The sequence below is a fragment of the Syngnathoides biaculeatus genome, chromosome 5 (assembly GCF_019802595.1).
Source record: "Syngnathoides biaculeatus isolate LvHL_M chromosome 5, ASM1980259v1, whole genome shotgun sequence".
NCBI classification, from domain to species: Eukaryota; Metazoa; Chordata; class Actinopteri; order Syngnathiformes; family Syngnathidae; genus Syngnathoides; species Syngnathoides biaculeatus.
Window position 1 is genome coordinate 4,889,503 of NC_084644.1, and position 15,512 is coordinate 4,905,014.

Sequence of the window (15,512 nt, forward strand, 5' to 3'; positions counted from 1 at the left end):
TGTACAAAGAAACAAATTTATTAACAGTTGCGTTTTGATTATTAAATGCGCCGACGTGGTTTAATCTTCTTTTCCACTGGTTTGAAGTCGGGAACAGATTCCACCTAAAAAATAAATAAATAAATAAATAAAGGAAATTTAATTTAGGAACTTTTATTTGTTACATATGAATTGAGTTCCCAAAAAGATTTATACTGGATCAGTGAAGTGAAATACAGTATTTGGTTTTGGGTTTTTTTGTTTTTGTTTTGGGTGGGAGAGGTGTATTTTTGCTTTCAAAATTTTAATTTGCGTTTAAATAGAAAAATGAAATTGTTATCTTCCGATTGGAATCAGGCCTTTTCCACATGTGGATAAAAATCCAAAATGTAACGGATATTTCCGATTCGAGCGGAGCATAAATGCACAGATCACTCCATGAACGCCAGCTAAACGTCACAATATGACATATGACAATATCCATCCATCCATTTTCTTAGCAGCTTATCCTCACAAGGGTCGCGGGGAGCGCTGTATCCTATCCCAGTTGTCAACGGGCAGGAGGCCAGGGTATACCCTGAATTGGTTGCCAGCCAATCGCAGGGCACGTTGAGACAAACAGCCACACTCATAATCACACCTCGGGGCAATTTAGATTGTCCGATTAATGTTGCATATTTTTGCATCATTAAATGGACAAAAAATATGCAAATGGCGCAGGCATGGTGGATCAGCTGGTAAAGCGTTGGCGTCACAGTTCTGAGGATCCGGGTTCGATCCCGGCCCCCCAACCCTGTGCATGCCTGGGTTTTATCCGGGTGGGCCCTCCGGTTCCCTCCCACATCCCATAAACGTGCAACATTAATTGGACACCCTAAATTGCCCCTAGGTGTGATTGTGACTGCGGCTGTTTGTCTCCATGTGCCCTGCGATCGGCTGGCGACCGGTTCACGGTGTACCCCGCCTCCTGCCTGTTGACAGCTGGGATAGGCTCCAGCCCTCCCCGCGACCCTCGTGAGGATAAGCGGCGCAGAAAATGGATCGACCCGCAGTATCTTAACAATATTAAAAAGTCAATTTCCCCAACACCACAAATGGACCCACGACAGACGTGTGACCTGTTTCATTGTGTTCCTGATCCGGTCGACGGTTGCGTTCAGCGAGTGGTCGTCCATGTCCACTTTAGGCGCGTCCTCCAGTTTCGGTCCGATGAGCGGCGCATCTTTCCCGATGACCTCGGCCGGCGGGCGCGACGCCGGCTCTTCCGTCTTGCGTTTCCTGCTCTCCGAATGCGTCGTCCTCGGCACAAACGTGACGGCGGGCGGCTGATTGGAGGTCAGCGCGACTCCTGCGCCTCTCGATTCACGCGAGGGCTTTCGGAAGCGGCTGGACTTTGATGCCGGCGGCTCATTCGCGTCGACAACGGCGTTGTGCAACGTCCCCATTTTGTCCTCCGTCGGCGCCGTCCCGCAGTGGCTTGCGTGTGTGGAGTTGTGAAATTCCTGAGGCGGTGGCGGCAGCAACGGAAAGGCCCAATCCGCGTTCCAACGCTCTCCTCCGCTTGTTTGGCAGCGAGCGGGCATGGCGGCTGCTGCGGGTTGTTCTGGTTCTACTGGCTCTTGGTTCGTCGGTTCTTCCTGCTCCCTTTCTCGGACTTTAGAATAGAGAACACGCAATTGCAAGTAAATATGTAGACATAGATTTGGAAAACGCACGACCAAAATATTGATCCTTGGTTCTTCTCGAGCTCGTCTTTAATATTCAGTGGACAACTATCAGCACTTTTACTCGTGTAAAAGGTACATTTTGTTTTCCTCTGAATATGGCAATATTTAAAACACTTATGCAAAAGTTAATTCAAGTAAAATGCACAACTTTTGTCGTTTCTTTTCAGCGCAGGTGTAGTAGTAATCGTCGTTCGTAGGACGGTACCTCTGTTGTGCAGCATCCTCATTACGTATCGCTTCCGGTCCTGAAGCTTCATCCTGGTGTCCTCCACGGTCTCGTATTCAGGGACGTAGCAAACGTGCAGCACGCCGCCGTAGAAACTCTTCTCGTCAATGTTTCGCTTGGCAGCTCTGGAAAAGACAATTCGCAAAAGGCTTTTTTTTTTTTTTTTTTTTTTAATTCAGGTGGGATCCACTGAGTGAATAACTTGTTTGAATATCATAAACGTCAACCCAACAGTAACTAGCTCTTGGTTGGGGGGAGAAAAAACAGCAACATGGATCACGATTTATTTCTCTGTACAAATTACTGTCAGTTCAGTTTTTAGTTGTTATTGTTGTCAGGTTATTTAAACGGGTATTACTTTGACAAAAAGAAAATAATAAAATACTTGTATACTTCATCACGTTCATAGTCTCTAAACCTTTTAGTTTTGCTTAAGTACAGTTGAATCAGCTTTGCATTCATGAGTATAATTTTTTTGCAAAAATATGTGTACCTGTGCCGCCTCTGTGTCACTGATCTTAAAAAAAGACTGGATGGCTCATTGGCCACCAAAACTGAAGTCGCCAAAAGCAGACATCTGCCATCTTGGTACTCCCAAAACAACCATGTCAACCTACGTGGTAATCACCAGTTTCGTAGCTGTGAGAAAACATTCCACAGGTAAGTTGGAAAGATTTACTTTGACACTGTTAAAGTTTGTTTGGAAAGTTTTGGGTTTTTTTCTGATGAGCTTAATTCACTTGAACAAAGTTTTGTTTAAGGTTGTCGTTGTTCACAGTTCACTCTCTGCTTCACCTTTATCGGCCGACGGTTTTTCGGGAAAAAGCGATGTCAATATTTTTCTTAAACTCCATCAGTGGATGAGCAAGAGAAAACATTTTCTGTGAAATTTTTGATGACTTTCACACTACAGAACACTGCAAATTGAATTTGATTTTCAAATGATTTTCAAATGCAAGGAAAAGTTGAAATTTTTTTAAAATTGGAAATAGGACGTCGCAGAGATAAATGAACAATACGTTGAGCGTTTGCGAGTCCTTATTTCCGAAAATATATCTAACTGCTTGACTTAAAATGCTTAGGTTTTTTTTGCTATGTTATGATGATAGTGCTTCACATCGTATTTTGGGAAACGTTAACATAACAGAAATCGGGCCCAAGGTAATATGCAAGGTTTCTTGCTAGTCACCGTGTTGTCTTGTCTTTCCTTAGCACTTAGCCTTTTTTGGCTTACCAAGTCGAATTAAAAATCCTTCATGTTACCAGAACTGAAAAAAATGTCAAGCTCACACGACCAGTTTTAATTCTACATGCCAAATAATTCAACCTGTAAGCCATGTCCTCCGGAGGTTTTGAGAGTACCAAGATGGCGGCCAACCGGCTCTTCAACCAATCGACATATCCTTCGATGTGTTTGCTCTATCCAGTCCTGTTTTAGAGTCACTGCTCTGTGTATTACTATAATTAATCCAAAGTACTATGGACCTGGCGCTTGTGAGCTTCTGGAACTTGACAAGGTAGACCTCGGTGAACTCTTCGGCGGGGTACTCGTCCAAGGGCCTGTACTCCTGCACGACTCCATACAAGGCGCACAGCTGGATGAGTTCTGTCATGACTCCGATGGCGGGGACCCCTTGCACCATCACATAACACGACTCCAAATTGACGGTGTACACCTGACACGAGGACAGACGAGAAGACGCCGTTGCCGGTTTTAAAGCGCTTTGTTTACTACACTTGGGGGCGCACACGGGACTTCGCAGGTAAGCTACAATGTCCGGCTCTCGATTTTATACGACAAGGGAGGACTGTAATGGCTTACTTTAACGGCCCTGGCTTTCCTCCCCTCTCGATATTTTGGTCGAGATATGCACACTTTCCGCTGTTCGTGGTGTTTGTAAACCTCCGGAGCCTTCCAGCAGTTGCTAGTCGACGCCATGTTTGCTCGACACACGATTCCGCTTTGTGCTCTGTCAAAATAAGAGCCGGTACTCAAAAGTTGCTAGGGAATTGGCGTGAACATCACTTTTGTTGTGAAACGTAACGGGAAGTCAATGACGAGTTCCGCTAAGGGAGGCAAAGTTATCCCGTTTTTGCTAGCTATCGCAACTCTTTTAGCTCTCCAAACGACACAAAATAATTTCGTATCACACAATGGCATGTCTGATGATAACTGAAAATGTGGACTATCACTTTCAAAATTGGTCTTGATGTGAAAATATTTCTACAACCACAGTTCAAACTCGACATGGATCCTATGACGCTAGGACTCCAGACAAGTTTACAAATTTTACTGAGAAATTATCACATAAAAAAAATTTAAGAATCTGAAATAATATTACTTGCGTCCCATTTAAAGCAATTTCCGATATAATCTTTTGTTTAGTTTCTTCCGGGACTGTATACGATTGGAAACAGGTGGATACGCAGGTTCATTGTATCTTCTGCCATCTCGTGGATGAGCATGTAATTGCTCTGCTGTCACTTCATTGCTGGTATAGAAGATGAACCAAGAGACATTATTTAATGTCATAAATGATGGCTTTTAGACCATGAAAGGGAAAGGTGGTTATTATTATTGTTGTAATTATAATTTCCTACAGCACATCTGGCGATTTCCCACAACACAGTGGTTAAGGAATCACTGCACAAGATCGTCGCGTTATAAATTGCTTACTTTTGCTGTTAATCGTGACAATGATGAATTATTGACAGGTGAATCGCTCATCAAGGCTTTAAAATCAGCTGAAATGCTTAAGATCCCAATATTGTGCAAGATGACATCCACCCAGATCGCGTACACGTACACATGCTCCTTCGCTGGCTCGAGATTTGATCTTCCATGTAAATAACCAAGTACAACATTTTTTTTTTTTTTTTTGGCCTGCATTTAAGGTCAGACACGCAACCACTAAAACATGATAACCCCGATTGCAACGAGCGAAGCCGGATAAATGCTACATTTGGAACTGCGCTCCATGTTCTGTGATTATGGAGAAACGCCAGCGTATGACATGCTTTGCAATTTGAAAGCCGCACGGGGCAGCATCCTCTGTTATTTTTTTTTTTTCTTTTTCTCGAGTGATTTACAGTAAATGTCATGTTAAGTACATTTTTCTGCTGAGGATTTTTGAACATGACCAGTTTGTAGCCGTTTCATTAAAACGCAGTGATGTGGTGATGGGAAATAATTCAGAAGAGCTCGAGATCTACTACTTAAGTCGGAGGCAAATTTACCACTGTTATAATTTGTGCCGCTGGCATACATTTGAAAAATTGCGGACGTGACCCAAACACCTGTCAGTCAAGTTTGAATAAACCCATTAATGTTCGAGGGGAAAAAAAAAAATCTGTGCTAGTGTGGGAAAAAGTGACAGAAAAGCAGATGTTCTCACGTCTCTTTTTGCGCCGGCATGCTTTGTGTCGCCGCACGGACACGTCGCAATGTTCTCACATCATTCTTCCAACTTGAGCCTGTCATCATTGTCTTTTTGAGCCGAGTGACGTCGTTGAAGCTGCAAATTATCAGGCCGTCTATTTTCCTTGCCGCTTATCCTCACGAGGGTCGCGGGGACTGCCGGAGCCTATCCCAGCTGTCAACGGGCAGGAGGCCGGGGTACACCCTGAACTGGTCGCCAGCCAATCGCAGGGCACATCGAGACAAGCAGTCGCACTCATAATCACACCTAGGGGCAATTCAGAGTGTCCAATTAATGTTGCATATTTTTGGGATGTGGGAAGAAACAGGAGTGACCGGAGAAAGCCCACATAGGCATGGGGAGAACAAACTCCACACAGGTCGGCCGGAATTGAACCCTGGACCTCAGGACATCACTCTTCAAGCCTTACTTTGTATAATATGTCCACCCTGTTTTGCTATAATTTCTTATATATGATGGGCAGCACGGTGAGCAGCTGGAAAGTGTTGGTCTCACAGTTCTGAGGTCCTGGGTTCAATCCCGGACCCGCATGTGTGGGGTTTGCATGTTCTCCCGATGCTTGCGTGGGTTTTTCTCCAGGCACTCCAGTTTCCTCCCACATCCCCAAACACGTGCGACATTAATTGGACACTCTAAATTGCCTCGAGGTGGGATTGTGAGTCCGACCGTTTGTCTCGACGTCCCCTGCAATTGGCTGGCGACCCGTTCAGGGTGTACCCTGCCTCCTGCCTCTGGGATACACTCCAGCACGCCCCGCATCCCTCGTGAGGATAAGCGGCAAAGAAACCGTTTGTTCTATTTTACGATACCTGCACTTCCAGAGAGAACGAGGAGAACCAAATGCTTCATTCTCTCCATTCCTCAGACCGGACGGTGTTAATGTAAGCGCAAGCTCTCATATTCAGCAATGTGAGAGCTCTTATCTCCTTGTTCTCAGGGTCCGTTTTCGTCACACCTCAAACTCCGCAAGACATCTGCTACAAAGTGTTTATATGTTTACAGTACAGTAGACATGCTGAAGGTTGAGCACAGCCACGTTAAATAAACACTTTTTTCATGTTAAAACAACGAAAATGTGTTATCTCAAATAGACATTTGTTTAAAGAAAAGCTTGGTTCCACCAAAATGAAACATAAAACAGGAACGTTTTGAAACGACAACACAAAAGCCCAGACCTAAACTCACAGCATAACCTGAATAAAAGGTTGTCCACGTCCTCACAGAGCTTTTGCGAGGAAAACTGGACAAATCCTGCTGACATAACCCTGATGAAAAAAGTGCTTGTATTGGAAATAATGTGACAACCTGTACGATTCAACTGGAAAATAAATTACCGTAATTTCCAGCCAACAGAGTGCACCTGATTATAAGCCTCACCCGGTACATTCGTAAAGGAAATACCATTTGGTACATACATACGCCGCAGCTGTGTAAAAGCTGCAATTGCCCACACTGAAACGCGAGATATTTACCAAGAAAAATGGTACGCGGAAGAGTTTTCAAAGTTTTGATACCTTAGCTTAGCTTAACATAGCAACAACATGGTAGAACGAACAGGGCGGGACAAAAAAACTAACAAACATACAGGTAAAAAAAAAAAAAAAACAGCAGCGGCAGCTACACAGTAGCAACACGGTCGCACAGCACTAACAGGGTCAGTTAGAAAAAAAAACATACCTACATCACTGAGACGTGGCAGCAACACGCTAGCACTGCGCTAATGCTTGCGTGGAGCTAACAGGGCCGGTTAAAAAAAAACATACTGGTAAAACTCACTGAGAAACGGCAGCAACATGCTAGCACAGCGCTAACGCTAGCGCAGCGCTAACAGGGCCGTTTAGAAAAAGTACATACCGGTAAAAATCACTCAGACACGGCAGTAACACTGCAGCAACACGCTATCACAGTGCTAATGCTAGCGCAGCACTAACAGCCCTTTAAGAAACACACACATACCGGTAAAAGTCACTTCCTCTGCACCTATATTCCACCGGCCTCTTCCCTTTTCCGCTCGAGTGCCCCCTTGCGGCCGTTAGAAAAAATGCACAAATTTAAACCGCGGGGTTGAAAGCATGCGAAAAAATTTGCGGCTTATCGGCCAGAAATGATGGTAATTCTTTCCTGAACAGTACTATTATAATTATTTTTAAGTTTTGAAGTGTTAGAGCTCACAGTTAACCATTTTGAGTTGTTTTTTCCATGTATTTGTTTCTATTTATTTAATTTCTGATTTAATGTACACAGTACATACAGTAATAGTTCATTGATCATTATGACAAGAAAATACATTGTGGCTGTGTTGCAATACATGATATTCTCAATGTCACCCACCACATTGCTAAAAACTCAAATGTGAGTCATCTGTACGTTACGAGTCCGTAATTCATTTCACTTTATGGATGTGAAATGAAAATACGAAGTCATTGTGTGGCGGCTTTATGAGTCATAGCGGTTTAGTCGTGTATGAACATATAGGCGGTAATCAACAACAGACGGGAACACATTTAATTGTGAGCGTGCGTTGAACCAAAGCCTGTGATTATGCACTTAAGGCTAAAATCCAACACATTCCAGCACGGGCAGGTTGTACCCCCGTTTTTTTTGTTTTTTTTTTTGTAAACATCCATCATCATCATCATCATCATCTCCATCTCTGCTCTTTGACTTCAAATAACACACACACACACACACGCAAATTGAATCGGCCCCACCCGGCTGCGTCTTTCTTTGAAAACGACTCCTGTGATTTGACTCTTGGGATGTTTCATTTCTTTGCATTTCATGGGACCGTAAATAACTTCACTCAAGTCCAATTTACTTGTAAAATTGTGAGGAATGATAACAAAAATGGCATCTTTGGATATGCAAAAAAAAAAAAAAAAGGGCCATACCAATGAAGAAGTTCGTGTGACACTTTCTTTTCCTGAATTCGGCTACGAACCAAAAACATTGTAGGAGCCCATTTTCACTCGGAAGTTGTTGTTTTTTTTTTTTCATTTCCAAATTTCTCTTCCGATGTTAGTATTATGGCACCACGGTGGATCAGCTGATAAAGCACTGGCCTCACAGTTCTGAGGATTTGGGTTCAATCCCGGACCCGCCGGTGTGGGGTTTGCATGTTCTCCCCATGCTTGCGTGGGTTTTTCTCCACGCACTCCAGTTTCCTTCCACATCCTCAAAACGTGCAACATTAATTAGACACTCTAAATTGCCCCTAGGTGTGATTGTGAGTGCGGCAGTTTGTCTCCATGTGCCCTGCGATTGGCTGGAAACCAGTTTAGTGATAGGCTCCAGCACTCCCGCAACCCTCGTGAGGATAAGCAGCTAAGAAAATGATAATGGAAATTAATTGAACATTCTAAATTGCCTCTAGGTGTGATTGTGAGTGCGGCTGTTTGTCTCGATGTGCCCTGCAATTGGCTGGCGACCAGTTCAGGGTGTACCTCGCCTCCTGCCCATTGACAGCTGGGACAGGCTCCAGTACTCCCCGTGACCCCTGTAAGGATCAGCAGCTAAGAAAATAAAAATGGAAATTAATTGAACACTCTAAATTGCCCCTAAGTGTGATTGAGAGTGCGGCTGTTTGTCTCCATGTGCCGTCCGATTGGGTGGCGACCAGTTCAGGGTGTACCTCGCCTCCTGCCCGTTGACAGCTGGGATAGGCTCCAGCACTCCTTGTGACCTTTGTGAGGATAAGCGACTAAGAAAATGGATGGATGGATGGATGGATGGATGGATTCCTTCCACTTGAGTCATAGGGATTCATCATAACTGCCCCATCCATTCATGCTTCCATCTGTCCATTTTCTGAGCCGCTTATCCTCTCGAGGCTTGCGGGAGTGTCAGAGCGTATCCCAGCTAACCTCAGGCAGGAGGCGGGTTACACCCTGAACTGGTCTCCAGCCAATCGCAGGGCACATGACAACAACAAACAACAGTCGCACTCGCAATCACACCAAGGGGGAATTTAGAGTCTCCAATGAACGTATGTGTTTCGGGATGTGGGAGTAAAGCGGAGTACCCCGGAGAAAACCCACGCAGGCGCTGGAGGAACATGCAAACTCCACACAGGCGGGGCCAGGATTTGAACGCCGGGCCTCGGAACTGTGAGGCCAACGCTCTCCAGCTGCCCCATCGTCCCGCCCTGAACCGATGACCAATAAAAAACAGGCACAGAAATAGACTTCAATGATGATGAGAAGTTTATAAACTTTATTTCCTCAAAAAGTGTTCGTTCCTCCGATAGACTCTTTACCCATGAAGCCGCAAAGTACATTATCTTATAAAAACAAATATCTATTGTCGTATATCTTATTTTAGTTCTCACACAAACCGCTGACCCCATTTGAAAAGTTTTTTTTTTTTCTTGCCAAAAACTTTCTCCGCGTCACATGTGACAACCAGATGCCGATTCATTTCATTGATACATCTGCACAACAGAAATTGTGATTAAACTAAATAAATAAAAGGCATTTGTTAAGAGAAACTTTGCGCATTGTATTCGGTGATGATGATGATGATGATGAATGTGCAGGCCGTAAAGTTCATTTTAACATCGCTGACCTTGCATTCAGTCATGAATTGGATTTATTTGAGCATCGGCTGGCCGTTCTGGTTCCCCTCATCTCATTCAACTGCACCCTCCAAATAAACTTGTCCGGAGAAAGGAAGCAGTGTATGACTTATGCATTACCATTTTTTTTTTTAATGTCGGGCAGAGCCAAGGTTGATTATTCATAGCCCTCTGGTCTGCTGGAAGGCACCAGCAGGCCTTGCGGTGGAAAGTAGAAGGACCAAAGTAAGGAAGTGGTTTCGGTTGTTGAGGCTCAGCTTTTTTCCCCCCTTGTGTGCGGTGTCTTTTGTGGAAAAAAAAAAAAAAAGAAAAGAAAAAGAACACATCAGTGAGGCATAATAGGGGCAAGCGCAGTTGGCTCTCATTTCGTCTTGAAAAACAAACCTTTCCATACTGGGAGTTGGGGTGGGGGGAAGACGAGAATCTGATTCCCGCTCCGGGCCGCAACAAGACCAATAAACCTTGGAGGGTTTTCGGCTTACTGCAGATTCCCACTATTTGTGTCTTTATGGCAACTGGAATCCGAAAGTTCCATCGCGATCGTGTCACTCGTGCTGCAAAAAGAGGTTTGGTTTTTTTTTTTTTTTTTTTTTTGCACGGCGTAGTTATGATAAGTGGCGGGTGAATTACAGTACAGCGACTGTGGAAAGTGCAGTATGTCATTAGCGATCCGGTGCACCGCACACAAAAACACGCACGCACGCACGCAGTAATGTGCGCATATTGTCCTGTAGCATTTTGGGTTATTCCCCCACCCTCACACCCCTCGAATTTTATAGAATGAATAATAAAGCCACGCACTCCGACTGCGTGTATCATTCTGCTCCGGCGTTCCCTTTAAAAACCTCCTCCGGTTCCCTTTGCACACCCAAATTGGTATTTTTGTGGCGCGCACGTAATTGCATGTTCGCTTGGTAAATCAAGAACTCTGGCAAAAAACCCTTCGCTCAGAAGGCGTCCCTCAAACTATAGCCTTGGGATGACTATTAATATCCCCTGCAGACACCAGCAAAACGCTGCATCTTTTGCTTCTGTGAAAACACTGCACAGTAAAAAAAAAAAAAAAAAAGATTCGGGGGGGGGGGGGATAAATCTTCGTGCAGAAATAAAAGCTGGTATTTGTCGAAAGCATTCAATCTAATTTGACAACAACAACAAAAAAAGAGAAGAAGTAGTCAGCCTGTCTAGACTTAAGCTGGAGGAGACGCGGTAGTTTTGAGGAGGTCGCCGAAGCGGACTTTTTGCTTGAGGTGCAGGCATGTTGGGGAAAGAAGTCTTGAATGCGTCGGAGATAAAATAGTTGGTGATGGGTCTTCCCACGCGCTCGAAAAGGGCGTTGTTCGAGCTCAAGCTGAGCGTGAGCGGGCGTAAATGGACACAATCCCTGACTTTTGGTGTTTTTTCAAACCCCCCCCCCCCCCTTCCCTATTCTTCCACCCCCTCACATCTGGACAATTGGCAGGGATCGGTTCCTGTGCAGTTGTGTTTGTATATTAGCAGGGGATTTTGGGGTTTCGGGGTTGGGCAGGTCTCGGTAGTTTTCGACGTAATGTTGATCACTTCACCGTTTTTGGAGCGTTATCGTCTTCTGGCCCGTGAACATATGCGGATTCAACATATCAATAATCGTCAGTATGAAACACACCTCTGAATTGTGAACAGTGAAGTTTCAAAGCCAAATGATCTGCAATTGTGTATGTGACTAAAATCTTCATTCGTTGCAAGCATTTTGGATTTAATTTGGCTTTTGTTTTTGTTTTTGATTCCAAAAAAATCAGCACTGTTGTCCAAGGCAAGACGTCGGATGATTGCAGAAATTCTCAGCCAACGGACTTCACAAGACCTCACTTCAGCAGGCACCAAATGATGGACATCGTGTTTTGCTTTTTATTTTCCTTTATTTTTTTTAAGCAAACTATATTACTACCAGGCTGCACGGTGGATCAGTTTCCCAGGTTCCATCCCGGCCCCGCCCGTGCGGAGTTTGCATGTTCTCCCCGTGCCTGCGTGGGGTTTTCTCCGGGCACTCCGGTTTCCTCCCACATCCCCAAAACATGCAACATTAATTCAATACTCTAAATTGTCCCTAGGTGTGATTGTGACTGTGGCTGTTGTCTGTCTCTATGTGCCCTGCGATTGGATGGCAACCAGGGAGTCCACGGTCGATGGCTGAGATCTGTTCCTTGAGTAGCGACTTAACTCGAATTTCGAATTAAGTCGGATTCCACCATTAAAGTCAGAATTTACATCAAAATACTTTGGATAAAAAACAAATACATTGAAATAAACAAGATGATTACTGCATTACTGCTGAGAGGTGGGTGGAGAAGAAGAAGAAGAAGAAGAAGAAGGGGAGGCTGCGCTTAGCTATCGCAAAGGAACCTGGTCCTCAAGTCTCTCCATCTCGACAAGTATCAAAGAACCTTGTTTTGCGATCATTGTACCCGAGATAGGAACGGAACCCTTCACATGCGCTAAAATACGGGCTTTGTCTTTAGTAGTTGTCACCACGGTCAACCTACTGAAGCCTTGGTGGTCTCCAATCTTTTTATGATCTTGAGCTTCATTTCTGTGTTATTGGATTTTCTTCTGGCTGCAGACGCATTGCCAAAAGACAAAGCTTTCTTCTTTGGGGCGATAATGTCTAAAAAGGAGGGCGAAGATACTCCCGGCGCACAATGGCGGACGGGGGACGGGCTTTGTAAAGTCAAAACGTCTTAGGTCGAGACTGTCTTGACCGTCTTGACTGTTGGCCAATATATGATCAAATAGTTTTTATATTCCCTAGTAATAAAATTAACTGAATGCGCGCATTCAAGTATCAACTTCTAATTCGTTCCACGGCTTCATATCGGCAAAGCTCCTGCTGTTTCTTCTCCGTAACAGAGCTAAAGCGCGCTGTCATGAGGGGAAACCAAGAATTTGACATGTTTTGCAACATTTCTCTGGAGACTTGGGAAAAAAAAAAAAGCCCAAAACGTTCAACCGTCAACTCTGTATCATGTCAACCAGATGTATGCATGAGTGGCAAGTCGGGCTGCAAAAACCAAGAAAACTAACCGTGCGGGAGGAAGTGTGGTCGCAGGGTTAAGCAGGGAGATGCTGACTGAAAGGTAGAGAGCTATACTTGAGGGACACCAGCAAGAGATTGACTTTCTCCTCCCCCCGGCGGGTCGACACCCCCGCTTCGTTCCACGCGTTCCGCTGGCCCGCGTCATCGTATACGTTCATCTGGTCCAAACGACGAAGCGCTCGGTTTTTTTTTTTTCTTTTTTAATTCCGCCACGTGGTGTTCGAAAGCGCTCAATTACGAGGGCCGTGGGACCTTTCGGCGACGTCAGGAAGAATTTCCGTATGCTTTAAAAAGAAATTAGTCAAAGTCAATCTCTGTATTTTTAACTCTTAGAGAGATTTTTTTTTAAATTTCGAGGTCTGTGTTTTGAGGCCACGCAGATGTACGACATACCGATGTATCTGGTTTGCGGATTAAAAAAAAAAACAACAACACATTTTTGGATACAGCCTCTGCGGAGATTCCAACGTGCTTCTTTTTGGGCACGGCCTTTTGACTGCCAAACGTTTCAGGAATGCGTGAAAGAAGACAAAAGCGTTCCCCAGAGACCAGAAACATGCTGACCTGTCCACTGAATAACTTTTCTTTTCTTTAAAAAAAAAAAAAAACACTTTGCAGGCTTTCCAGCTGTGTACAGTTTTACTTCTATGATCAAATATGTCAGTGAACTGGTCTGTTTTACTGGCTGTTTAGTCGTTTGTTTGTTCATCCCTCTATTCGTCCATTTACCACTCTGTCCATCCATCCAGACTTCAATCCATCCATCAGTTGTTTTTAGTGAGCTACAGCATCCATCCTTCCATCTCCCTCTCTCCATCCATATCGTCCATCAACCTATGGTTCCACTTGTCCATTTTGGATGATCATTCGTCAATCCACCTCTTATCTGTCCTCCGTCCTTCCATCTATGCATCTATAGCAACCATCTATCCCTCCATCAATCTGTGTGAATCCTTGGTGAGTTCGTTCATCCAATTATAGCTCTCTATCTAGTCAGATTTCCTGTCTGTCCATCGACGTATCCATCCATCTAAAATTGTCTATTGGTTTGTTCATCGTGGTCTTTATGTGTCTCTCCATCCATCCATCCATCCATCCATCCATCCATCCGCTACATACATCACTTGTCCGTCGATTGTTTTATTCATCTGTCTCTTCATTTATATCATCCCTCCATTCTTTCTCTTACATCCGTCTTTGTCTCCATCCATCTGTCAGTTGCTTTGCTCTTTCATCTTTTTCATCTAATCCACCATCCATCTGTCAATCTGTTGATTAGTTAATTTTGTCCATCCTTCCATCCATGTATCCAGCCATCTAAAATTGTCTATTGGTTTGTTTATTGTGATCTTTGCATCTCTCCATCCATCCATTCTTCCGTCTTCCCAACCATCCATCCATCCATCATCCACGTATATCCATATATGTGTATATCACTTGTCTGTCATCCCTCTTTTCATTCACATCATCCCTCCATTATCTATATATCTATCTCTTCTAAGTCTATCAGCCTGTCTTTGTATCCCTCCATCTGTCAATCAGTTGATTAGTTATGTTGTCCATCCCTCCATCCATGTATCCATCCATCTACTTGTATCTCTCTTCATAACTATCCATATTTTTAATCAGGCTGTCTTTCTGTCTGACTGTTTTCACTTGTCTAGTTCACATACTGTAACTCCAAACTTTGCCGCGTTCACCTACGCACGTCAAAGCCAGGAAGAACTTTTAAAGACATAATTGTGTCCCTCCAGGCCTGTTTTGCATTGGACCCAACATTGTCCAAACTCGAGTGGACAGCTCCAACGATGGTTCGGGGTTCTTTTTTTCTCTCGCGTGCTCTCAAGAAACAGCTCGCTAACACTAATTATTGACAGATGCTTCTGTGACTTTTCTTTTGTGTTTATATACAGTGTACAATCATCTCCATCCATGTTCTGAGCTGCATATGCACACAAGGGTCAAGGGAGTCCGGGAACTGATCATAGCTACCAGCGCCAGCCAAACAGCCAGCACATAGAGATAAACAATTCACACTCACAATCACACCAAGGGGCAATTTAGAGTCTTCAATGAACGTTGCATGTTATGTTAGAATAGTACAGGACATGAATGAGGGCAGCAGAACAGCGGTGAGATGTGCCGTAGGTGTGTCAGAAGAATTTAAAGTGGAGGTGGGACTGCATCAGGGATCCGCGCTGAGCCCCTTCCTGTTTGCGGTGGTAAAGGAAAGGCTGACAGATGAGGCGAGACTGGAATCCCCTCGGACTGTTCGCAGATGATATTGTGATCTGCAGTGAAAGCAGGGAGCAGGCGGAGGAACAATTAGAAAGACGGAGGCACGCACTGGAAAGGAGAGGAATGAAGATTAGCCGAAGTACAACAGAAAATATGTGTGCGAATGTGAGGGGCGGAGGAGGAAGAGTGAAGCTCCAGGGAGAAGAGATAGCGAGGGTGGGCGACTTCAAATACTCGGGGTCAACAATACAGAACA

The 15,512-nt window shown here is 44.4% G+C and overlaps 3 protein-coding genes across 5 annotated transcripts in view; 2 read left to right on the top strand and 1 right to left on the bottom strand.

The window, feature by feature from the left end:
* rbm48 (RNA binding motif protein 48) lies at window positions 1-5,362 on the bottom strand. Of its 2 annotated transcripts, none has more exons than XM_061820046.1 (6): window positions 5,328-5,362; window positions 3,755-3,902; window positions 3,418-3,608; window positions 1,912-2,057; window positions 1,098-1,633; window positions 1-104 (listed from the first exon to the last, which is right to left on the bottom strand). In XM_061820046.1, the coding sequence occupies exons 1-6, from the start codon at window positions 5,345-5,347 to the stop codon at window positions 42-44; spliced, it is 1,104 nt and encodes a 367-aa protein (XP_061676030.1). In that variant the 5' UTR covers window positions 5,348-5,362; the 3' UTR covers window positions 1-41. The 2 variants fall into 2 exon arrangements, with proteins under 2 accessions (XP_061676030.1, XP_061676031.1); XM_061820047.1 differs by lacking the exon at window positions 5,328-5,362 and adding an exon at window positions 4,275-4,300.
* LOC133500853 (chemerin-like receptor 1) overlaps window positions 3,556-15,512 on the top strand; it is a 19,064-nt gene continuing 7,107 nt past the window's right edge. The window contains exon 1 of one of the 2 annotated variants that reach the window (XM_061820042.1): window positions 3,556-3,695. The gene's annotated coding sequence lies outside the window, so the exon portion shown is untranslated. The remainder of the gene's footprint in view (window positions 3,696-15,512) is intronic. The other variant, XM_061820043.1, reaches the window with a different exon arrangement.
* Window positions 3,574-15,512, top strand: part of LOC133500856 (chemerin-like receptor 1) — a 25,476-nt gene continuing 13,537 nt past the window's right edge. Inside the window, exon 1 of the mRNA XM_061820049.1 lies at window positions 3,574-3,695. The gene's annotated coding sequence lies outside the window, so the exon portion shown is untranslated. The remainder of the gene's footprint in view (window positions 3,696-15,512) is intronic.

Excerpts from the sequence above, each read along its gene's own strand:
- rbm48 (XM_061820046.1), bottom strand. The coding sequence starts at position 5,347 with ATGCCGGCGCAAAAAGAGAC. Across the intron at positions 3,903-5,327 it reads ATGCCGGCGCAAAAAGAGAC|AGCACAAAGCGGAATCGTGT; the intron begins GTGAGAACATCT and ends TTATTTTGACAG. Across the intron at positions 3,609-3,754 it reads GGAAAGCCAGGGCCGTTAAA|GTGTACACCGTCAATTTGGA; the intron begins GTAAGCCATTAC and ends TCCTCGTGTCAG.